At 38.9% G+C, this 25,575-nt stretch overlaps 1 protein-coding gene across 1 annotated transcript in view; it reads left to right on the top strand.

Moving 5' to 3' along the window:
* The window catches only part of LOC122797635 (fer-1-like protein 4), a 1,984,889-nt gene that overhangs the window by 1,156,445 nt on the left and 802,869 nt on the right, over positions 1-25,575 (top strand). Inside the window, exon 24 of the mRNA XM_044066179.1 lies at positions 23,700-23,813. Coding sequence (XP_043922114.1) covers positions 23,700-23,813 — 114 coding nt within the window. The remainder of the gene's footprint in view (positions 1-23,699; positions 23,814-25,575) is intronic.

The following is a 25,575-nucleotide window of genomic DNA, read 5'->3' as shown; positions in this document are numbered from 1 at the left end:
TGTGTGTGTGTGTGTGCGTGCATGTATGTGTGCGTGTGTTTATGTGTATGCACCCATGCACATATATAATCTGCAGTTAAAGTAACTTTTTCATGTTAAAAAAGTCTCATTACAGTATCTGTATTATACACTGCAACCACCAAAACTGTCTATTAATTTGGTATGAGAGACTCACTTTAAGGTTTGTGTATTGCACAGTGCAGTTAATTCATTGTTCACATCTTGAGATATATCTGCCATAAATGTATAAATGCTTTTGTTTTTTGCTTTAGTAAATTTTTGTACATTGGCATAATAACTTTTTATACATAAACATGTTTTATTTCTTCATGAGTATCCATTGAAAAGGAGTTTAACTCCCAGTTAGACTTTCCCAGTAAACAAATGTAAATAAGTAAGTAAATAAACAAGGGGAGTGAAGGGGCTGAAGCTCCAGGTACATATGTATGAAATAGGCCCTGCCATTTGTATTTCCACTTTAGTCTTGAAATCATATGCTATTAAAACACTAAACAGACCACTTATAATTTTCAGTTCCATATAAACAAGATACATAATACAGCACTGAGTACAAGTGACACAAAGTATAGCTAAACTACCAAGCAAAGATGGAGTGAAACACTGACACAAAGATACCAAACACTCAGTTTTTTTGTTAATGAGTTTATTAACCTCAGGGTCCTTGATTGTGACATTCATGCATTAAGTGTGTAAATATGTAAGCAGTGCTGCATATGGAAAACAATCAACGTTGAACTGAATGGGAAGACTAAAGGCACAACACAAAGAGCAGACGAGATGTTGCTGAGGTGTATGAAAGACATGAGTGAAGGTGACGTAGCAGTTCCTGTGCAACACTGGGAAAAACAACAGGATAAAATGGGCTGACGAAGTGCACTACACTGCTTCTTAAAAATATTAAGTGCATTAAAACATACCATACTTCCTAAGGCTCTGCAACGGAATGGAAAAAAATAGATTATGAGCAGAAATTTTGAATTTATGCTGTTCCTTTTTAATATTGTACAAGGGAAAATGCAGATATATGTGTAACATATTGTGAATGGAGCATCTTTATTTGACAGCCATGTTATGCTTGTCTCGTTGGCATTGTCTGTGTTCATGCTGGTCAACAAACCATTGTACTGAAAATGCTTAATGTGTGGCAGTGCTAATGTATGTTTTCAAAGAAAGTATGAGTCAGCTGTGTTACACAGTTTAAAGAAATTCCATTTGAAAAATAATGCACTTGCATTATAATATGGGCAGCCATCTATTATTCATCAAATCATGGCAAATCTTAATTTCTTCATCTTGTGCTGACTGAGGTAAAAAATACTTGCAGCACATGTCAAGATGTGTCAGATAGAAAGGAAACATGTAATGGGCCGTAAAAACATTGACATTTTATAGTCCAATAATTGTGGAATTTACCAGGGGTAGAATCACATATTAGTGGGTGGTCGGTGCCCTCTTTGGTAGCAGTAAGCATTGCTAAAGTCGCTGTGCACATAATTTGACATAAGAAGATTACAGAACTGCTTGGCAAAGAGTAACCTGGGAAAAGCATGCAAAGAGCAAAGCATACAGTGATGACAAAAAAATGTAAAAGAGTGTTTGAGCAAGAGAATACCGTAGATAATGTAATATGGTATAGTCGGCTGTGGGCAGTGGGCTGAAATGGAATGGAATAAAATGGAGAAGGAAAAGATATTGCAGAAAGGAAATGTCTGGTACACAGTGATACATCACCACTGCAATTTATGACTGGAAAAAAACATCACAGAAAGATTAACATGCAGTAAAAAGCTATGAATGTCTTATTGAAACCCATGGCCACCAGAGCTAAGAATAGACTGAAGAAGCATAATGTAGCAACAGTACTGTGATAGTTGTGATGTGTACTGAAGAAAGGAATAAAGGGGTAGGAACATGGGTTCATACAAAGTTGCTATGCATGCAGTCTGGGAAACCACTTGGAGTCTAGCCCAAATTCCCAATAGCCCCAAAGTACTGCTTGGTCAAGTGACTTGCTCAGGTCACATAATAGGAAAATGAAGATGGAAAGATTCAAACCATTTGCTCTTTGCACTGGAAACAGAACTTTAGTCCTCTGCACTCTCAGATATCACAAGTTCATTTAGAGGAAAAGGAATGGGTTGCTGCATGCCTCAGTTCACTGATAGTTGTAACCATCAGGAGTGAGTTTCCTGCTAAAATACACAGAGTAATGTCCAAGTCTTACAGAGCCCAGGGCATAATTAGTACTTTTGTCATTATCAAGGGGTCAGTTTTGCTGAAGAGTAATTGTGTTGTATATTAACAAACTAGTTGATAAGCAGAATAACATCAAAAGAGAAGAACATAATGCTAGAAGGCATGCACTGCAATCCGAAGGTAAGGAATATAAAGCTGGCAATATTTGGCTGTAGAATTACGGAACAGTATAGTAAGGAGAAAAAGAAAATAGCATTAATTATAAATTATAAAGAAAATAGCATTAATTATAAAACAAATTCTGCTGGTAAAGAATTTCCTATAATATTCAGCCGCCCCCTCAAAGAAATCTTCACATTGCAGGGACTGCAGAATAGGATAATGTGTCATTTACAGAGTCAGGTTTGTAGAAGGATGAATTTCCTGTGCTTTAACAAATCACTATATCAGCAGAATAACAAGAAAAGATAGAAAATATAATGCCACAAGACATCTGTGCCTCAGGAAAAAAGTAATTATCCAAAGTTAAAGAATAGAAAGTTGGTCATATATTGTTATAGACTTGTATTAGCATGGAGGGAAAAACAACATTTTATTTATTTATTTTATTTTTTTTATTTTTTTTTTTATTTTACATTTGTTGAACGGGCTAGTCCAGCTGGATATATGTCCATTTTCAGTGGAGGCCCGGGGAGAAACGCTCCACAAATTACAACAACATAAAAGGTCAAGACAAAGACAATAACAGTATAATTTGCTACATAAGTTTTAACAATTATAGTACAAGCCTAAGATTATATATTTTATATTTCAGTAGGAAAAAGGAAAAATTTATCTAAGAATAGATGAATAAGACTAATACATTTGTATTAGAAATGGTGTAGTACAAATCTTTATAACATATTACAAAATTAGATACACCTAGTAATTTATGATAAGAGATACTAAGGTCTCACAAAAACCTAAGAAAGAAAAACACTAGAGATCAATAGATAGAGTATAGAAGAACAGCAAACAAGGATGGATTTCTAGTGTTATTTAACACATAGGTTGTGATACTATATGAAGGTGTTTGATCATTCCACAGTATATAATTATTTACATGAGAAAAAATCCTAAGGAAGGTTAAGCTCACTAAAAATTAGTGAGACAACACAAGATCATGATCATGAGAGGCTAGGAATTGTGGGAGTCTAGTTAATAGTTAGGTACTTAGTCTGGGTTAACACAGGGGCATAGCCAGTGTGATTTGAGGTAGGGTTTAAGCTTGCTTTTAAATAAGCTGACAGAGGATATTGAGGTTAGCTGGCTTGGGAGGATGTTCCAGGCTTTACCTACTGTATTGGAGAACAAGGTGTCACCAGCTAAGTTGTTGGATTTTGATATTTGTATAAGTAGGTTATTAGCTGAGCGTAAGGTCTTGAGGTTATTATAGGGGATGACTAGGGATGTAAGTATGGGTGTATTTTGAGGTAAATACAGGATCTTATGGGCTACTATTAATTGATTGAAAAGTATTAAATTTGGCAGCTCTAACCATCCTAACTGATTCAGATTGATACAGTGATGAGTTCTATAGGAGGACCCAGCTGCAAATCTGGCAATATTGTTGTAGGAGGATGTAAGTTTACTCAGATTACTTCTACATATTTTGCTATAGATAGGGGAGGCATAGAGCAAGGTAGAGATGAGGTGGGTACGAGCAATAGTAACCCTGGCTGGAGGTGTAAGAAAGGGTTTTATTCTATAGAGGGAACCTAGTTTCTTGTTTACTATTTTTATGGTGTTATTAATGTGAGGTTCAAAGGACAAGTTGTTATCTATTAGTACCCCGAGTAGTTTGGTGGTTGGTTCAGGAGATATTATAGTTCCATCATTTGAAGTAATAGTAAAGTTAAGTGGGGAGGGTCTGCGGGTGGGGGTAAATAGTAGCATTTTTGTTTTTTTGGGGTTAAGGATAAGACGTCTTTGTAGGAGCCAGTTTTCAACTGTACTAAAGGTCATTTGGGTTAGTGACTGAAGTTCTGATTGAGAAGCAGCAGCGCATATGAGTGTGGAGTCGTCAGCGTATTGGATACAGTCAGCTTGAGGAATTACAGAATGAAGGTCATTTGTAAAGATGGAGACATACCATGAACATGACAGTTATAAATCAGATAAGGATGTAGCTAGGCATACTCTCTACTGAGTACATTATTTTTTTCTGAGTATCACATCAACATGGCTTTTTTCAGGTCATATTATATCTATAACTAAGTGAATGCCTTTAACATCAAGTACAATATTGTTAATCTAAAAACAATATTTTTAATAGTTTTAGGGGGAACAGCTGAAAATGCTACTTGCATTTATTAAGTACTTGGGGGCAGCACTTTGAGATATGTGCCCATTTTTAAGTGATAGGTGTCCAAGGGGGTTAGCACTAAGAGTTTGTGAGTACAAAATGGAATTTGCTTCCTACACCCCTGAAAACAAATGCAAATAAAGCATTTTATACAGCATTCAGGTAACTCTCTTGCTCTCCCTCTCTCTCTCTCTCTATATATATATATATATATATATATACACACACACACACACACACACACACACACACATATATGTATATATATATATATATAGAGAGAGAGAGAGAGAAAGAGAGAGATGTGTGTGTGTGTCTGTGTGTGTGTTTGTGTGTGTGTGTGTGTGTGTGTGTGTGTGTGTGTGTGTGTGTGTGTGTGTGTGTGTGTGTGTGTGTGTGTGTGTGTGAATGAATGAATGAATGAAAATATAAATCTTTCTACTTCTGGCACTGGAGAATAGAATTATTTTCAAATCCTGCCCTTTCCAATAGCAGCTGTCCCATATGCATGAAACTGTAAAGATACTTCAGTGCAGTGACAAAATGCAGGGGGGGGGGCTGTCAATTCATCTTGGACAACAAAAAGGCACTTTGAACAAAGACCTGCGATTTAGCTATTTTTTTGGTTGCAGCTGTATAACTTCTTAGTGTACTGTAAAATGAGCTCTGAGACACACACAAATGAGGGCCATTCAAGAAATAAAAGAATCAGTCCCGTTACAGAAGGTATATAAGATGACAGTGACTGACATTAATCTCATTATATGTCAATGGGATGAGAATACACTACTACTTTCTTAGGTAAAACATGATTCATATAAAGTAGATTTTAAATGGATTATGGGAAAGAGAAAGGAATGAAGGAAAACAAGTTCACATTGATATGTCAAGCCCCATTGGCAGCCATTTTGCGGAAAATATATTAAAATTCTGTAAGAATCACTCAGAGTGATTTTGAGGTGTTAAAATAGCTCACAAAATAAAGACAGAGTAAAAGAAAAAAACATTTTTAGCTGTAGTCTGAAGTTTTCCTTTAAATCCAAAACTAAAAATAAATAACAGAAAGAGTACCGATAAAACAAAGCCCAATAAATTGAAGTGCAGAACTAGTAATTAACTCCCAGTCTGTCTTTACACAGGGACAAGGTGCCATAAAACTCCCATTTAGCACCAAGGTGACAACAAGATCCATTCAAAAGGAGTGCTAAACTAAAAACTATAATGGAACAAAACAAAAAAATCAGACAGCTAAAGTGAAGAAAGGTGTGTGTGTGTGTGTGTGTGTGTGTGTGTGTGTGTGTGTGTGTGTGTGTGTGTGTGTGTGTGTGTGTGTGTGTGTGTGTCTGTATGTGCACGTGTGTGTGCATGTGTCTGTGACAACAGGCACATGCATCGAGAAAACAGCACCCAGGAAAAGATGCGAAATAAAGAAACATCACATAAAAATATAACCAAAATAAAAACTGTAATCATAAGTGTATTAAAAACAAACAAAAAAGAAAAGCACTTTCTCCCATAGGGCTTCATCAGATCACTGTTAAAACTGACCAACCATAAAAACAATTGTACGCTAAAAATAAGGAAAAATAATCAATAAAATCTGTGGAAAAAAATGTAAATGACTATGCATATGCATATATTTTAGCAAAACAAAAAAACAATTAGAAAGCCTCAAAAATAAAGACATAAAAAAGGCCTGTAACTTACTACTGATTTAAGACAATTTAAGCCTGGTGGCTTATCTCTAGACAACAACATTTACTAACAGATTAAATTTTTACTAAGTAACAGTTCAAAGTCACCATGTTTGCTACCCTGACCAACTATTTCTAGAATAAAAAAATACTGAAACTTTTAAAATCTTCAAAAATAGCTTGTGTTTGTATAAAGAATTATACTCACTCCCTCTTTTCATTGCATTTATATGACCATATGCCCTCTGCTTAAATTTCCTTCTTTTTTCCTGTATAGTTAGAAGGCCCTGCATGGGTTACAGGATACCACATATATTATGTTTTCAGTGTTAGTACTAAAATGACTTTCATTCCCAAAGGTCATCTTTGTAACTGGACCCAAAAAGTATAGACCAGTGCTAACACATCTACACACTAAACATTTAAAAATGTGTGTAAGTTCTTCTTTTCTTGTTAGTGTATAATGTTACTTGTTTTCGTGTTATCCCCATCTTATTCTAACATATATTTTATTTTTTACATCTCTTGTGGGAGAACAGAATTGTGACTCTTATCACCTCATTAATAAGAGTATTAGTTCTGCTGTAAATTTGTGTTTTGACATTCCTCCTGGGCCCATTTCATTTGCTCACTCAACTGAGTACAGTGAGATCATATTTTCATTTCAGACACTCCTACCAGTCCCATCTCCTCTGCTGTGTACAGGGAGAGCACTTGGGAAAGACATCCCCTATAGTATCTTAATATGCTCTGTTCCCTCCCTCTCCACTCAAAAAAAAAAAAAAAAAATTTATACTTTCTTCAGCTGCTCTTCCTTAACTGTATTCTACCTTATTACCTTAGTTTGCTGTTCTGTGTGCTCTTAAGTATTCATGTGCTCTTATTCTGCACTTAGTGCCTCCATTTTGATTTTTTCATAACTTACTGCTTTCTGCACTTTGACCGCGGTGGTGGTGCTCCAGTAACATTGTCGCCTCACAGTAAGACGCTGTCCGGTTCGATTTTCAGCTAGAGCGTCTTCTGCGTGGAGACATGTGTGAATGGGCGTACCTTCGTTGAAGGTTGTGTGTCAGGGCTGGCAACTCAGCACTTAAAAATCAACTGCCAATCATTAGCGGGCCTGACTTCCGCTGTGGCGACCCCTAACCGTGAAAAGCCGAAAGACAAGATTGCTTTCTGCACTTGTTTTTTGTTGTTTTTAATTTATCTGCATTTATTTAAACTGTAATTGCCTTAATATTGCTACACACTCAAGTGTGCTAGCTTGTACTGCATTTAAAGTGTTTTTGTTACTGTTTTAACTGCTTTTCTGCAAAAAAAAAAAAGTTTTATGCTTGTTTCCTGCCTTTCCTGTAACTAGTCTAGTCCAGATACAGATTTGCTGTATCCAGGACTATTTTGTAAGTTTCTGAGCCCACCAGACCTTCCTGTGTTGGCACGAAGCCTTCTAACTTATCAGTGGGAGTGGTAAGCACTAGGTAGCCTATCTACCACAAGAGGAGTGGTTTCTGGTCCAGAAATTGTACTTTTTTGGTTGTTTGGGCATTTTTTCCATCCCTTTCAACTTTTTGGTGTAAAAGCCCATGTTTGCGCACTGTGCAGCGGCGCTCAGCTGAGGTAAACTATTACCGGTGCCAGAAAGTCTGCTCTTCAATTTTCACCTTAGAAGGTGCTTCTTCTTTTACTTCTTGCACTTCAATTAGCATAATTGGCTAGCACTTTAACAGGCTTTTGTAGCTTTACTGTAGCACACTTAGGTGCTATCAGCACTAACTGTTCCTATGCAGTAACAGCACCAGTACTTATTAGTTATGACCACCCCTCCTGGTAAGATTGTAGGGCAATTTCCTGTGCTTTCTACTACTAACCCTGGTGCACTTGGGCATTCTAAGACAGTGTGGCAACTATCTAATGTACACAGACAACTCCCTCCTCTTACCACCCAACACTCATACCCTTGAGAGATGCACTTATATCACCAAACTGAAAGCAGTGCATGCTCCAACCAAGACCGGACTAGCTGGTCAAGAGGAGAAGGTCAGCACCTGTAACTCACTACATAGAATACACAGCCCTCCAAAACACCAACCATTACAACCCACACATAGAAACACACATAGAAACACCAACCCACACCAACAAACCATACACCCACCTTCGCAGAGGCTCTCAATAAAAATGTATCCAAACAACAGAGACCCCTGAGACAGAAATGCACTTGACCACCAGAACACAACACCAACACCAGAACACATAGCTCACCACCACAGTGTGCCCCTCAACCCAAGCCCTTAAGGCAAAACACTTTGCCCAATGTACTAATCATAGGAGACTCAATTGTAAGGCACACTGGTGTCCCATTCACTAGGTTGAACAAGGAGAAGGGAGCAGTCAGTTGTTTTTCAAGTGCCAGGATCTGACACATAACACATCCACTCATGTCACTCCACAACAAGTTCAAATATGACTCAGTCATTGTCCATGTGGGTGTGAATGACCTGAGACGTATCTCCCTGGACTACATGAAAAGAGATGTGATGGAACTCATGGATTATGTGGCCCAGGCAGGTATGACCCTAGCCCTGAGGAATATTCTAACATCTCCCAGAATGATACCACAGTACGAGCAGAAAATGACTAACTTCAACAACTGGCTAAGTTTCTGGTGTAATTCTTAGGGGATCCAGTATCTGTCTGCTGAGATGACATGATCATAGACCTTGATGCTTTGCCAGAGACGGCCTGCATCTATCACCCCTGGGATTGTGGGTATTGGCTAAGGCTCTTGAACACCTTTATAGTGCCTTTTTAGGCAGTATTGCAAAGACCAAAATGCCACCGTAACAGCTACAAATACAATCTAAGGGTCATGCTGCTCAGTGCTAGAAGTCTAAATCTCAAGATGCACTTGCTCAAAGCTCTCCTCAAAATGAAGAATGTTGAGATCTGTGCTGTAACAGAGACCTGATTTAAAGGGACAGAAAGCACCACTGTGCTCCCAGGCTACAATTCATTCCATACCTTTTGGTCCCAGAATACAGCCGGAAGCTCAAAAGGTGGTGGTGTCTCCATATTCTTAAAAGATACACACACCTCTAGACTGGTAGCCCAGCATAATGCATGCGAGATACTTCAGGTACACCTAACACTAGGTAAGATGGCGATACAGGTCATAGCCTGCTAAAGAACCCCAAACATGTCCCTAGACTCTCACTCCAACTTCCTAAGCACCCTGGAATCTATCAAGGTCCAACCCAATACTCTCATACTGGATGACTTTAACTACCTTTCCATCAACTGGAAAAACTATTCAAGTACCAATGTGCAGGCCCAGTGCTTTCTGGAATTTATCAATTCCAATGCCCTGGACCAGCTCATTCTGACCCCCACTAGAGGAAGCAACATCCTCGACCTGGTTATTACCAACATGGGAGACCATTGCTCCACACCTATAGTCAATTCCTCCCTGGTTAAATATGACCACAAACTGATCACCATGGAAATCTCCATCTCACCTACACCCCCTGCTAGGATGACCACCCAGAAAACTTCTCTAAAGCCAACTTTGGGCTTCTACAAACAGAGGTGGCTAACTTCTCATCACCCATGCCAATGGATAATAGCTGCATGACTGCTGAATCATACACTTATGCACTGTATGAGCATGTACCTTGACATACCAAATAAAACTAACACGCTCTCCTCCAAAAAAAGGAAGCCAATCTGGTGGTCCTCAGCCATCAAACTCTCCAACAGAAGGAAAAAAACTGTTGCAGAAAAAAATTAAGTCACAAGACTGGAAAACCTCTCTTATCAACCTCAACAAAAAGCTGAGATCCCTTATCAAATAATCTAAAGCAAGCTATGAAGGCAGAATTATGTCTGACACCAAAAACAATCACAAAGCCTTCTATAGCTATATCAAAAACCTCAGAGGCAATACCCAGATTTGCTCTGAGTTATTGAGAATAGCACCTCCTCTACTGAGCCAACAGATATAGCCAACATACTGGCCAACATATTCAGTGCCAATTTTACCGCCCGTAAGGGCCCAATCACAATACCAGAAGAAAGCCTGGTACCCACCATTTCTGCAGCACAGGTGAAAGCTGCATTGTACAAAGCCAAGAATACAGAGTCCATGGGACCTGACAATATTCCTGGCTGCAATCTATATGAGCTACAAAATTAACTGGCACCACATCTGTGTGCCCTGTTCAATCACAGCCTAACCTGAGGCTATGTCCCTAATGAATGGCGCACTGCTACATTCATCCCACTCCATAAAGAGGGAGCAACTACAGACCCTGGGAACTATTGCCCCATTAGGCTGATGAGTCTGGTATGCAAAGCTATGGAGCACATCATCATGGACCTGCTTAACAAAGATATAGGCAATCTCCAAATTCTTGGCCCCACACAGTTTGGCTTTGTCAAGGGGAGAGACTGCCTGCTGAACCTGGCCGACTTCTTTGAGGCAGTCACCAAGGCTGTGGATGAGGGTAAGACAGTGCATACAGCCTACCTCGACCTGGGCAAGGCCTTTGATACCGTTCAACACTCAGGTATCATTGATAAACTCACCAAACTAGGTATCAATCCTTACATCACTAGGTGGGCTGCAAATTGGCTCACAGACAGGACCCACAGAGTAAAAGTTGTGGATTCCAAGTCAGACTGTCGACCAGTCATGAGAGGAGTCCCACAGGGCTCAGTCCTGGGCCCTCTCCTGTTTGGCATCTACTTCTCAGAAGTCTAGGCCAACATAGAAGGACTCTGCCTGACCAAGTTCACTGATGACTGCAAGCTAGGAGTCATTATCAACTTCCCAACTGCTGCAGACATCTTACAAAAGGGCCTGTCTGAGACCAATGACTGGTGTCAGAACCATGGCCTAAAGCTTAATGCCAAAAAATGTGTTATTATCCCCTTTGGAAAAAACTCAGTTCCCACAAATGACCATGTTGATGGAAGGCCACTGAACACTGAAGTGGCCATAAGAGATCTGGGCACCCAGGTTGACAGCCACCTCACCTTTGACCACCACATTGCCACTGTGGTCAGAAAGTCCTTCTACATGGCACATCTTATAACCAAAGGTTTTGCATCCAGGAAGAAAGAGGTACCTGACCAGACACCTACAACAACTGGAGAGGCCACAAAAGTCCTCACAAAAAGGATCCTAGGCCTTAAACACATGTCCTACATGGACAGATTCAAGAAACTTCAGCTGTTCTCAGTCTCTTATCATCTATTTAGAGGTGATCTCTGCTTGACTTACAAAGCCATGTCCAACCAGCCCTACTTGAAATGCTACACCTAAAGAAATCCCAATCCCCCCATTCCACATGCTCCAGAGATCACAACCTCATTACCACAATCACCAGAACATGCTGGAGGGACAGGTTCATCTCCCAAAGACTTCCCATATTCTGAAATAAGCTTCCCATTCATGTCAAGCAGAGCACCCCACTGGCCCTCTTCAAGAGAAATCTTGATGAGTGGATGGGTAACAGAAAGTTCACTCCAGGCATCATTCCAGTTGCCCTACTGAATTGGGGCACTGTGAAATAACATTGGGTGGCACGGTGCCTGGGCAATTTTTGGGGGTTAGACTTGTAAAGACTCCAGGGCCATTAGCCTAGTACACTTCCTTCTTTGTTTCTCATTTGTTAACTGGGTAAGTACACTGATCCAACAACTCATTTCAGGCATAATCCTGGCCATTAGTCATAATATAAGAAAAATAAATTAGCAAAATTCAAATTACAAGAATTACATTTGTTGATTTATAGTATGAGATACACATATTAGAAAGTGTATAACACATCAGTCAAGTTAACAATAGAATAGTAATGCTGTATTTGTAGTGCTGTTATTAAGAAGAAACAGCTGAGAAGATATTTGTTGGAAAACTGCTTCATTGTCTATACTGGTTTTTTACTTCAGTATGTCTAAGAGACTTAGCATTAACCTGTTCCTCAACATTACTTCTCAGTATCCCTGATGTGCTTTCTGAGCCCCAACCTTTTATCACTATATCATATAAACTGCAATCAAAATTCTCAGCGTCTCCCCTCAGCAGATATTGTTAAATTAGAAATTCACTTTCTTGTTCAAAATCCTACTCTTTAGTACTTAACCCAGAAACTCTAACAAAATGGCTCAAAAACACATTCTTTGTTGTAAAAGAATGTATGCAGTAGTGAAATGAAGACAGATGTTTCTCTGACATTATTTAAAAAAATGCTTGGTACAAATATTTATGTGTTTATCTTCATATATGTCTACATCCAAAATTATATCCAGTAAAGCAATAGATTATCTGGAAGCATGAAAACCTCTATTATCATATTGATGTCATTCAAAACATCACCAAATTCTGCTCAGCTACCCCTCCAGATCAAGAAAACGGTGTATCTATAGGTAGTCAAGTTGAAATTCCTCAAATGTCAATCTCTCAAAGCATAAGACACAGAGGAATACAACAATCACTGTTTTCCATAGGAAATCAGTGCTATATGATTTCTGTTTGTATGCCAACAGCGAGTCCCTTCTTTTGGGAGAGTTTGCCACTCTTCATGTTGATGCAAGTGTGGATTTGGTATATTTAAGTTGGTTTAGGAACAAGCACCCCACATCTGAGAGTGTAGGTGAAGCTTTCCTCCTGTGAAATGCATTTACAGTGTAACTGCATTACAGGCATTGATTTCTTTTTTTTTTTACATTTTTGATGCTTGGAGTTTTGACTCTTCATATGGAAAGTAGAACCCAACAGAACATTGTCTATGAAATGTGAACAAAACATAAGCCGTTAGGTAAAGTTGGAGGTACCAATGAATTTTTTTCTTTCATCTTACAATTACCAAAGATGAGGAGACTGAGGCAATCACTGCCCCATAGCTCTTCCTTTAATTTGCTGACAATATCTACTGTGAAGCAAAAAGAAATTTCTCTCCAAAAGTAATTCCAAAAAGGTTGTTAAAACCTGTAGTTTATCATCAGTGAGATAAACATGTCCACTCAAATATTCCTTCATGTATAAAATACTCAAATCATTCAATATAAACACTTGATAACAGGTGTAATAAGTATGTCTAGAGCATGGACAGTAACAACAGTACATTTCTAAACAAAATTAATAACATTTCTAATAAAGGAGAGTATGATGAACAACAAAGAATATAAAATCTTGTCAACAAAAATGGTGGATGTTGTGTTTTTAATTTAGCAGTTGATGCAGTGGGTTTAAAAGTTATGTAGTGCATGCATCTCCATGAGTACGCTCAAAAAACTGTTAGATTACATCCTGATTCAGCATTACTGTAGCACAAGACCTGACATTAACAATGCTTAGTGGGGTAGTTAATGATTCTTAAGTACCCCTACATGCTATTAACATTGAGTCTGCAATTAAATCAGACAGTACCAGCCAGAAAACAGCAGCAACAGGACATGAAACAGCTTCATTTCACTTTCCATTTCAGCCTGCTGTAAGCTATATTACGGCCACTATTTTGAATCAAACTGCTTTCCTCTACAGAAGGAAAATATAGGATATCAACCACTTTTCCGCTGCAATACTGGCAGAAGATATGGTTTTTTTTTTTTAAGTTTGAGAGTCTAGTAATACATGGAACAGAATTTCCATGCACTGCAAAGAATTATGATCGAGTTTCAGATCATAATGGGTCATAATGTGTTCTTGACTTGGATGCCAAACTTTACCTCTCAAGCTTTGATCTCGAGTTGAATTTCTTGGCATTCATGTCACCAACACATAATAAGCTGGTTATGATCACTGATCCAATCATAATCCTCTGTATTAACTGACCTCCATATTATTGTTATTGGAAAAAGATAGAATGGAAGGATTGGAAACCTTAAAATAATCAAATTCATTTTCTGAATTTAGACCTCATATCTACAAACTATCTAATACTTTGATTTTTGTAGATCCTGTAAAAGATTTTTCAGTCTACTTTTTACAAAGTGCATTAGATAATAATTAATTAATACAAGAGTCATACCTCCCAGTGCCCGTAACGTCTGTTGCTTCTTTTTTAGTTTTCACATCTATTTGTATCCCTAGACAATACATTTCAAGCATCTTACTTGCATTCAACTTATAAAATCTTTTCTTCGGTGGTTGTTTAATAGTGTTCTTATCTCATTTTACTTTTCACCGTCTCAAAAGCATGAATGGTAGCATGTAAAGCAGGTATATATTCACTTAAATTTCTCACCTCCTTGTTAGGTTGACACGTTAAGTTACCTGTCTATGCTAACAACTTAATATTTAAATCCCCTACAAAACACTTTGAATGATGTTTTAGTGTCCACAGATTTACCATGTCATACTAGATGTGTACTTTTCAAATGAAGCGTTCATTCTTGGTTTATTGCACAGTTGGTGGATTGTTTTGTTTGCAGTAGTCTCCTGATCCGTTTGGCTTTCTTCCTTACATTTGTTGTACTTTTCAAATGGCCAGTTCATCAAGTATTGGATCTTTTCTAGATGAGTTAATAACTTTAAAACCATCCAGTGCGTGGTTAATTATACCTCTTTGTACTCCTGGTGTAAGGTCAGTTCTCCTGGTAATCTGTGTTCTGATTCCTAAAAGTCCTCAATTCTTTGTATGATGAATGGAAATGCTGACCAAGCCGGTATCACATTTGCAGCCTGTTTTGTTTGTTGTAAACTACTGAAAAGCCTGGTTTCTCCACCCTCTCACTGTTAATTGGGTATTGTTCTGTGGTACATTTTGTTGAATACAAGATTCTTCTGTAGTAGCCAATCGATGAGACCTTTTTTAATGAACACAAAGTTCTTGTAGCTCTAAAAAATACTCCTCATTCTCACCATCAGAGCTGAGTTTAGGTGTTGTTGTTTTAAAATGTTTTTTAAATAATTGCTTATATTATATGTATATTATTTTTCATCTCTAGATAACCTCATCTTCAGAAGGAGTTGCATTGTGTCTTTGTGGTCTTGGAGAAAGCATATGATAGGGTGCTTAGAGAGGAGTTGTGGTATTGTATGAGGAAGTCAGGAGTGGTAGACAAGTGTGTAAGAGTGGTACAGGATATATATGAGGGTAGTGTGACAGTGGTGAAATCTGCAGTGGGAGTGACAGATGCGTTTAAGGTGGAGGTGGGGTTACATCAAGGGTAAGCTCTGAGCCCTTTCTTATTTGCAGTGGTGATAGACAGGTTGACAGACGAGATCAGACAAGATGCCCCATGGACTATGATGCTTGCAAATGACATTGTGATCTGTAGTGAGAGTAGGGACCAGGTTGAGGAGACCCTGGAGAGGTGGAGATGTCCTCTAGAGAGGAGAGGAATGAAGGTCAGCAGGACTAAGACAGAATATATGTGTGTGAATGAGAGGGAGGATAGAGGAATGGTGAGGATGCAGGGAGTAGAGTTGGCGAAGGTGGATGAGTTTGAGTACTTGGGATCAACAGTTCAGAGTAATGGTGAGTGTGGAAGAGAGGTGAAGAAGAGAGTACAGGCAGAGTGGAATGGGTGGAGAAGAGTGCCAGAAGTGATTTGTGACAGACAGGTACCAGTAAGAGTGAAAGAGAAGGTCTACAAGAGGGTAGTGAGACCAGCTATGTTGTATGGGTTGGAGACGGTGGCATTGACAAAAAGGCAGGAGTCAGAGCTGGAAGTGGCAGAGTTAAAGATGTTAAGATTTGCACTGTGTGTGACAAGGATGGACAGGATTAGGAATCAGTATATTAGAGGGTCAGCTCAGGTTGGACGGTTTGGAGACAAAGTCAGAGAGGCAAGATTGCTTTGGTTTGGACATGTGCTGAGGAGGGATGCTGGGTATATTGGGAGAAGGATGCTAAGCATGGAGCTGCCAGGTAAAAGGAAAACAGGAAGGCCTAAGATAAGGTTTATGGATGTGGTGAGAGAGGACATGCAGGTGGTTGGTGTGACACAGCAAGATGCAGAGGACAGGAAGAAATGGAAACAAATGATCCACTGTGGTGACCCCTAATGGGAACAGCCGAAAGAAAATAAGAAGAAGATAACCTCATCTTCCATTCTTTTACTTTCAATTTTTATTAAAGTTACAAAGGGGTCTGCTATTTGTATATGTGTCTGTGTCTATATATATATATATATATATATATATATATATATATATATATATATATATATATATATATATATATATATATATATATATATATATATATATATATATATTTATATATATAGTTTACTATCATAATTCCGAAGTGCATTTGGTCGAATGCTGGTATCTCCGACTCCCAAGTGTAAAAGTGACAATGTCGAATTCTGACATTGCCAAAAGTACATCTCGAATTCGACCTCCAAATGGGCTTTAACATGGGTTGAGATAGGGGCGAGATTTGTACTTCGACAATGTCGGGTATGACATTGTTACCATTCGACCCCATGCCATTCGCTGTAGTGGTCTATGAACTATTCGAGCAACAGATGTTCGAATACTTCATATTTCGGCAGGTTACATGAGCGAATGGTATTATTGCGAATAGTTTCATAGTTTCATAGTATAGTACTAGGCTATCTGCCCTGGGGCATTTGTAAGCCTAGCCATAGTGATGTGGCTTTTGCCACCTCATGAAGTGGTACAAAAATGTACAGAATAAAATTAGAATATTGTGCCTCTGTCTAGTAATGACACAATGAAGGTCCCCTTATATAATAGAATTAGTTTACTGTGCCCCTGTCTAGCAGTGACACAGATGTGACCCCTGGGGTAAACTTACGATCACCCATCCACTTATCAAGATTTCTCTTGAAGAGAGTCAGTGAGGGGCTCTGCCTAATATGAACTGGGATCTTGTTCCAAAGCATGGGAAGCCTCTGAGTTATGAATCTATCCCTCCAGCATGTCCTATTCATACTTGTGCCGAGGTTTACGTCTTTAGCTCTCATTGTCCTGATGGATTTGGATTTTTTGAGGTGGAGCATGTCCATCAGATCCTGATTGGACATGGCCTTGTATGTCAGGCAGAGATCACCTCTGAGCAGGCGGTATGCTACTGAATAGAGCTGAAGTTTCTTTAGTCTGGCAGAATAAGACATATGTTGGAGACCCTTGATCCTCTTGGTGAGGTACTTTTGTGGTCTCTCCAGCTGTTGCAAATGCCGGGTGAGGTACATACCAAATGGGGCATTGTACTCAATCATGGGTCTGATGAGGGAGGAGTATAGGGGTACAATGACATCCCTGGATCTGGATGTGAATCCCTTCATGATGAGGTGTGCAAGGTAGAATGTTTTTCTAACCACTTTGGCAACGTGGGTGTCAAATGAGAGGTCGCTGTCGACTTGGGTCCCTAGGTCTCTGATAACTTTTTCCATACTCAGTGGGTTGCTGTCTATGTGATAATTTGTGGGTACTTTGCTTTTCCCAAAGGGGATAACTATACATTTTTTGGCATTTAGTTTAAGGCCGTGACTCCGGCACCAGTTGTCCGTTTCTGTGAGGCCTTTTTGTAGGATGTATGTGTCCGCTGGTGTATCAACTATGGCGCCTAGTTTGCAGTCATCTGCGAACTTTGTCAGCCACAACCCTCCCATGTTTGCTTTAACATCTGAGAAATAAATGCTGAACAAGAGGGGTCCCAGGACAGATCCCTGTGGGACACCACTTGTGACTGGCTTTGAGTCTGACATTGCTCCAGTGATTTTAACTTTATGGGTTCTGTCCTTTAGCCAGTTTGCAACCCATCTAGTGACATAAGGGTTTACGTTTAAGCTGTTGAGCTTATCTATGATGCCTGAGTGGGGTATTGTGTCGAAGGCCTTAGCCAAGTCCAGGTAGGCTGTATGGACTGCTTTGCCCTCATCAATGGCTCTAGTGACTGTTTTGAAAAAGTCAACCAGGTTCAAAAGGCAGGATCTGCCCTTTACAAAACCGAACTGGGTGGGGTCAAGTGTCTGTAGGTCCCCTATGTCTCTGTTTATGAGTTCCATAATGATTCTTTCCATAGCTTTGCAGACCAGGCTGGTTAAGCTTATGGGGCGGTAGTTTCCAGAGTCTGTAGAGGTACCTTCAGAATACACTAAGGAACACTCAGAGAAATTTCTTCCGAAAGTACAGTCACATGTTAGAAATACTCAGGATGTCTGTTTAGCATTAAGAGGTTTGAAATGGGAAGAGAACTATTACTGGGCTAGCATTGATGTTGTATCACTCTACACCAATATTAAAACTAGGTGGGGCCTGAAAGCAATGTATAAAATGATGGGAGAAGGACCACGCACTAGATTTTTGTTAAGTTTGCTTGAGTTTAGTTTAACACACAATTATTTTTTGTGGAAAAATGAATATTTTTTGCAGATAAATGGAACTGCCATGGGTGCAGCCTTTGCGCCTAGCTATGCAGTGATTTACATGGGGGAATTTGAGAAAGAATTCATGTTTCAAAATACATTTTTTGTTAATAATGTGGTTTTCTTTAAACGTTACATAGATGATTTACTTTTTGTATGTAAGGGTGACATTATTTTGTTTGATCAGTTTCTGTTGGATTTAAACAATAACCATCATGGTTTAAAATTTGTAGCACATACATCTGAATTTAAAATTCCTTTTCTTGATGTAGAGTTTTATGTAGGAATGAATAGTTTGGTCCAATATAGAACTTTTAGGAAACCCACATCGGTTAATAACTGCTTGCATGCTAGCAGCATGCACCCTGCACATTTGATTAAAGCTTTACCAGAAGGGGAATTTAAAAGGAATTTGAGAAACACTTCGGATAAAAATCTCTGGGAGGAAGTGTGTGATGGAATTTTGGAAAGATTAACATCTCGTGGCTATGATCATGACAAACTTCAAGCTATAAAATGTAAATTGTGTAAAGATAAGACATTTAGGATGCGTAGGCATGAGAATGCATTTGACTCTGAAACTTTTTCAGATTTGAATAGAATATTTTTTGTGTCTAGGTACTCTAATTTTTCCATTATTATGGAAAAAATTATCAGGGGTTTGTGGCATGTGGTATGTGAAGATCCAGCAATAGGTCATCTTTTTCCCAAGCATATTACTTTTTCTTACAAAAGGTATCCGAATTTAAAAGAAATTTTGAATAGAAAATTGGAAGTCATGGCAGATAGTAATATTGGGATGCATAGTTGTGGTAATTGTTCTGTTTGTGATAAAATCATAAATATGCATGGAATGAAAATAAATGGAAAAAAATACATTGCTTTTGAGAGGTTTGACTGTAGGTCATCTGGTGTAGTATACATTTTAGGATGTGATTGTGTTCCCCCCAAGTGGTACATTGGTCAGACTACCAGAAAGATTAAGATTTGCATTCTGGAGCATCTGGGTGACATAAGGAGGGGCAATTTGGAGAGCCCTGTAGCTACTCATTTTTGTAGTACACATGATGGTAAAAATTACAGCTTTAGATTCAGTGTACTTGCCAGGCCCCATTTGTGTAAAGGGAATTTTAAAGCAGCATTGATTAAGCTTGAACAGAGGATGATTATAGGGTATCACACTTTATTTCCTAAGGGAATGAATTTGGAAATTTAATGAAATTTATAGTAGTCAAAATTTTGAAAATACATAGTATTTATCAAGACCTGCTAATTTAATATTAAGTATAAGAAATTTTGTAATGTTTGAATCAAAAAATGATTTACAGGATGTTACATTGTATTTTCAAATGAAAGAAATTTATTACATTGATGAAATGTATTAATATTGTAATTTTGAATATAATAGAGTATTTATTCTATGTTTGTATTTTTGTAATACATATAAGAAATTTTGTTCAAAATGAAATAATGTATTCTTTATAATGATGAACTAAGGGAAAAAAGAACAAAAAAGTAAAAAAGAATATTATATTCATGTTTTTTGTGGAAAAATGTTTCAGTGTTGAATGAGTTAAAAATGTTTGAAACAATTAATTGTTTAATTAATTGATTGATGCAGATATAAAAGAACACTGAAATTGTTTGAATGTGTCCCATTGAAGGCGAACAGCTGAGGTACCAGGACAGACTAAATAAAGATGGATTAATGCCACTTCTGTGTTCTTTCTCTGAGTGTTCCTTGGTGTATTCTGAAGATTTTTGAGGTTTGGTTTTCTGAGTTCTGTAGAGGTACCCCCTTTGTGGAGTGGGACCACTGTTGCTGTACGCCACTGTTCAAGTACATATCCTGAAGTAAGGCTAAGGTTAAATAGCATTTTTATGTGTGGGTTTAGCTCCTCTTGGAGTTCACGTAACACGCAACCCGGGATACCGTCAGGTCCCATTGATGCTGTGTTTTTAGCTTTGTTTAGGACGGTTCTCACTTGGACATCTGAGATGACAGGGAGATTACATTCAGCTGGGATAAGTATTTCTTCTTTTGGGGGTGAGGGAGGGGAGAAATTTGCTCTGAACCTGTCAGCCAGAATGTTGGCAATATCTGTGGGTTCAGTGTATTTTTTGTTATTGTGAACTAACTCTGAGCATATCTGAGGGTTTCCGCCCAGGTTTCTAACATAGCTGAAGAAGGCTTTGTGGTTATCTTTAGTGTCCTTAGCGATTTTTCTCTCAAAGTTGGCCTTGGATGTTTTTATGAGAGAACGTAGTTTTCTGCTAATGTTGATCAGAGATGTCTTCCCTTCATGGGATTTTGCTCTGACGTGCAGTAGCTTCCTTCTTTTGTTATACAATTTGTTAATGGCTGAGGTCCACCAGACAGGACACTTGCCTTTGGTGGAGAGGGACTTGGATTTATTTGGGATTGCATGATCCATGCATTCTTGGAGATGTCCATAGAAAGCATTTGTGAAGGATTCGGCATTGTGGGATGTGGTATCCACTGGCACAGTGGGCTTAAAGGATACCATCTCAGTCTTAAGAAGAGTGAAGTCTGCTTTTGAGAAGTTTTTCACTGTGGTCTTTTGTGCTGGGGTGGAGGTGGGATATGTATATCCAGGGTGATTAGTTTGTGGTCAGATCTCACTAGTGAGGGGTATACTTCTGGTGTGGAGCATTTTGTCCCCGTGTTTGTGATGATCAGGTCTAGTATATTATCTCCCCTAGTGGGAGAGGTGACTAGTTGTTCCAGTGCATTTGAATTTATGAATTCCAGGAACCTTTGGGCTAGGGTATTAGGGCTAGAATAATGTACCCAATCTATGTTTGGGTAGTTGAAGTCTCCCAGTATGATGGTATTTTGTGATACATTCATATCCTCCAATGTCTTCAGGAAGGCTGAGTGGGGTTCCTGAGATTGGGAGGGCGGTCTGTAACATGCTACCATTTGTATAGCAGTTTTGCCTTTGGATAGTTGCACCTGTATAGTCTCTGATGCTTCATGTGTTGCTACTAACCTGGAGGTGTGGGTGTCCTTGATGAATATGGACACTCCCCCTCCCTTTGTGGTTCGGCCCGGGTTTTGGGGCCGAAAAGCATGATACGAGGTATAGCCTGGTAGCGCTGGGGTGCTCTCAGGAGCCTTGAACCAGGTTTCAGTTACTGCACAGACGTCGATGTTCTCCATGCTGAGGAGTGCATCGAGTGCCTGCATCTTGAGATTTAGACTTCTGGCATTGAGCAGCATTACCCTTAGTTTTTTTCCATTTTTGTTTTCTAAGGAGGTGGGTTTGTCTTTTGAGGCTTGTCTAAAAAAGGCACTATGGGGGTGGCAAGAGCCTTAGCCAATATCCGGAAGCCCAGTGGCGACAGGTGTAAGCCATCCCTTGCGAAGCGGCGTGGCTTGTCCAACATGTCATCCCAGGCAGACAGACATTGGATCCCCTTAGAATGACACCAGTACTTGAGCCAATTATTAAAGCTGATCATCTTGTCTTTGTATTGTGGTATAATTCTTGGTGAGGGCAAGATGCTGCTCAGGGTCAGGGTCATACCAGCCTGGGCTACATAATCGGAGAGCTCCTCTATGTCTCTTTTCATGTAGTCCAGGGAGGTACGTCTCAGGTCATTCACGCCAGCATGGACAATGACAGAGTCATATTTGTACTTGCTTTGGAGTGACTTGAGTGCGTGTGTTATGTGGCGGATCCTAGCTCCCGATAGCAATTATAACGCTCGCTCATGTAAGGGGATCGCAGTACAGTGCAGTTAGGGAAATACATCCCTTTCCTCACTGTAGTGCGATCTCGGAGTTGGAATATTAAGTTAGGAGGGGTGCAGGGGGGCTTGCCCCCCTGCATAAACATGATTTTAGGCTAACTAGTTAGGGAGTTAAGAGAAGGGTGGGATTGCTGTTAAGTGTCGAAAATGTCGTGAGCAACATTTTCGACATTAGCAGCTGTTTTCCGACTTTAGGAATGTTCGGAATTGTGTACTTTCGGCGAAACACTTTGGTGATAAGTACACTTTTTTTTTTTCGAAATAATGATAGTAAACCTATATATATATATATATATATATATATACACACATATATATATATACAGATATATATACAAATAGCTATATATATATATATATATATATATATATATATATATATATAGATATATATATATGTGTGTGTGTGTGTGTGTGTGTGTGTGTGTGTGTGTGTGTGTGTGTGTGTGTATATATATATATATATATATATATATATAGTTATCTGCATGTGTGTATGTATATATATATATATATATATATATATATATATATATACACACACACACACACACACACACACACACAGACACACACACAAACAAACACACACACACACACACACACACACACACACACACACACACACACACACACACACACACACACACACACACACACACACACACACACACACACACACACACACATATATTAGAGATGCTTTTTCATAAATGCTGTTCTCCATAGAACAAAGTTTGCTGTGATTCATAAAAGCATGAATACTATGGGGTAATAAATTGTACGCTGTCATACCCACTGTAAAGGCATTGCACTGTATGAACAGATATATGTGTAAGTCACCTCCTCCCTGAATGCACTCCATTAACTAAAATGTGTTGGAGTACAGGCTGGTCATAGTGGTTCAAACTACTGACTCCAGCCATGTGCACCCTGTACTGTTGTGGCTGGCAGCACTGTGAGACCCTCTCCCTAGTTAATATGTTGCTTATACATATTCTGGCAATATGATTTCAATATTATCATCTATGTATGATACCCTGACAATCATGTCTCACTATGTTATTATCAAATGCACATGCAAAATAATGCTAACATACTCTCATTGTTTAATTACCAACTGCATATACAATATCCTTACAGCGTGGTCACATTATGTTATTATCAACTGAATGAGCAATATCCTGACAGTATAGCCTCATTGTTTTTTTTTATCAACTGCACATAACAATATCCTGGAAAGATGGTCTCATTGCTTTATTTCCAACTGTACATGCAATAGCCTGACAGTATGATCTTGTTTTTTCATACCTCATTTTCAGAATAAACCTGAGAAAATTACAACCAAGGAGGAAGCTAACATCAATGACCAGGAAGAAGAAACTGATGATTCTGAACTAGACTGGTGGTCCAAGTACTATGCATCAAAGGAGCAAGTAAGCAATAATGCTGACATTCCCAGGCTTTGAGCAGCCCTCTCAACATCTTTGCTCAAGAACTCTGGAGAAAGCATAAAAAAATGGGGGAATACAGGTCCAAAATTAGGGAAAAATTTTCACTTAAAAAGTTAATAAAACAATAGATTTGGCATTAACATCATTGTAATCCTTATTAATTAACTGAAAACTCCATAATTTTATGAGGAACAGGGAAAAATATGATATAAATTAAGGGCATTCTGTAAAATTCTGGACATTAAGGGCATTCTGTAAAATTCTGGACAGTTGAGGGATGTGGTTTCAAGAAATACAAGGTACAAGGAGCCAGTGTCAAGCACAGTTAAAGTTTACTTGAGAAACCTTTCAGAAAAGACTACTACATAATGATTTCTACTTTTGTTTTAGTTTGTATACTAAATATTGTTTTCTTCTATTTTAGTCATATTTTACTGCAGTGTTATGCAAACAATGATTGATGGGATATGTGTTACAGAGGAAATAATGCCTGCTCAGGGTCGAGCTGTATATCCTGGCATGGTGGACAGGTGTGAGCCATGCATGGTAGATATAGCAGTTCATCATCGTTGGCCCCAACCCTGAGAACTGTTTCTGTCAGGAGTTGCACGGGCATGTCCATGCCCATGGTCAGATGTGCTAGTGCTACCTGAGCACAGGTGTTGTGAGGTGTAATGTTACGGGGAAGGACCTCTACATCCTTGGAAGGATATTTCTCCAATAGCACACACCATGGAGGGCATTATTACACGTAAAGAATGGGTTATCTGTTAAATTGTTTTGTATTTTTTTTTTTAATTTTTTTATGTAAAATACTTCCTCCGCCTAACATTTCAAATTTGCTGTAGCATAGGTAATTATTAGAGGAAGTATTTTGCTTCCAGACTATTGATTATGGAAGTATTTAATGTCTACACAAACAGAAAGACACACACCCAAACACAAACACACACAGACACAGATTTTTACACATTGATACCTTATTTTCTTTTGATGGTTTGAATCCAATCTAGCTTCTGTTAGACAGATAAGCACATTCAGAAGCACTGACAGATTCACACACATATACAAAGAAACGCACACACACACACACACACACACACACACACACACACACACACACACACACACACATTCAAAATGGAATAAATACTGTGGTAAACCTGTGGATCAAAAGGTCATGGGCAAAATATTAGGTCATGTCTCCAGGGGTACAGTGATAATAAAACACGTACAGTATGCCATGGAGGTCTGGATGATTACCTGTAAAGCTGTATAATTAAGCACTTATATTTATCCCCCCATGGCACCCAGTGCAATGACACAAATGATCCTAGAGAAGATGACAGGGTTCCCTGAGAGTGTTCTCTTTTCTTTGTAAAGTGCAGGGTGCCCTGGAATCGGTTCACCCTAAGACAAAGGCATTTCAATTCTGGTGGTGTCAGGTGAGCACTCACTAGTCGTTGAAAATTTGGAGGAGAATGAGTAAGTCTTGAACCTGGCCATACCCATAACTGCAGTAGATCGTCAAGGTGAACAGCATCTAGCATGTTAGAACAATGTAGGTAAGGGAAGTTGGCAAGCCAGATCCATAATTCCGGGATAAGGATTGGCTCTAAGGGCTGGGTTGGTTAAGCTTGGGTGTGAAGCAGGGCTGGGAATGAGCCATGGCTGGACAAAGTGTTGCCTCTTGCTGCCTGGAACAGGGGAACAGAAGCGACTTTGGACATGGGTCGGGCCCTTC

The sequence above is a fragment of the Protopterus annectens genome, chromosome 3.part1 (genome assembly GCF_019279795.1).
Source record: "Protopterus annectens isolate FY-2018-M chromosome 3.part1, PAN1.0, whole genome shotgun sequence".
Classification (NCBI taxonomy): domain Eukaryota; kingdom Metazoa; phylum Chordata; order Ceratodontiformes; family Protopteridae; genus Protopterus; species Protopterus annectens.
The sequence above is the reverse complement of the archived record's forward strand: the minus strand, read 5'-3'. Positions and strand labels throughout refer to the sequence as shown.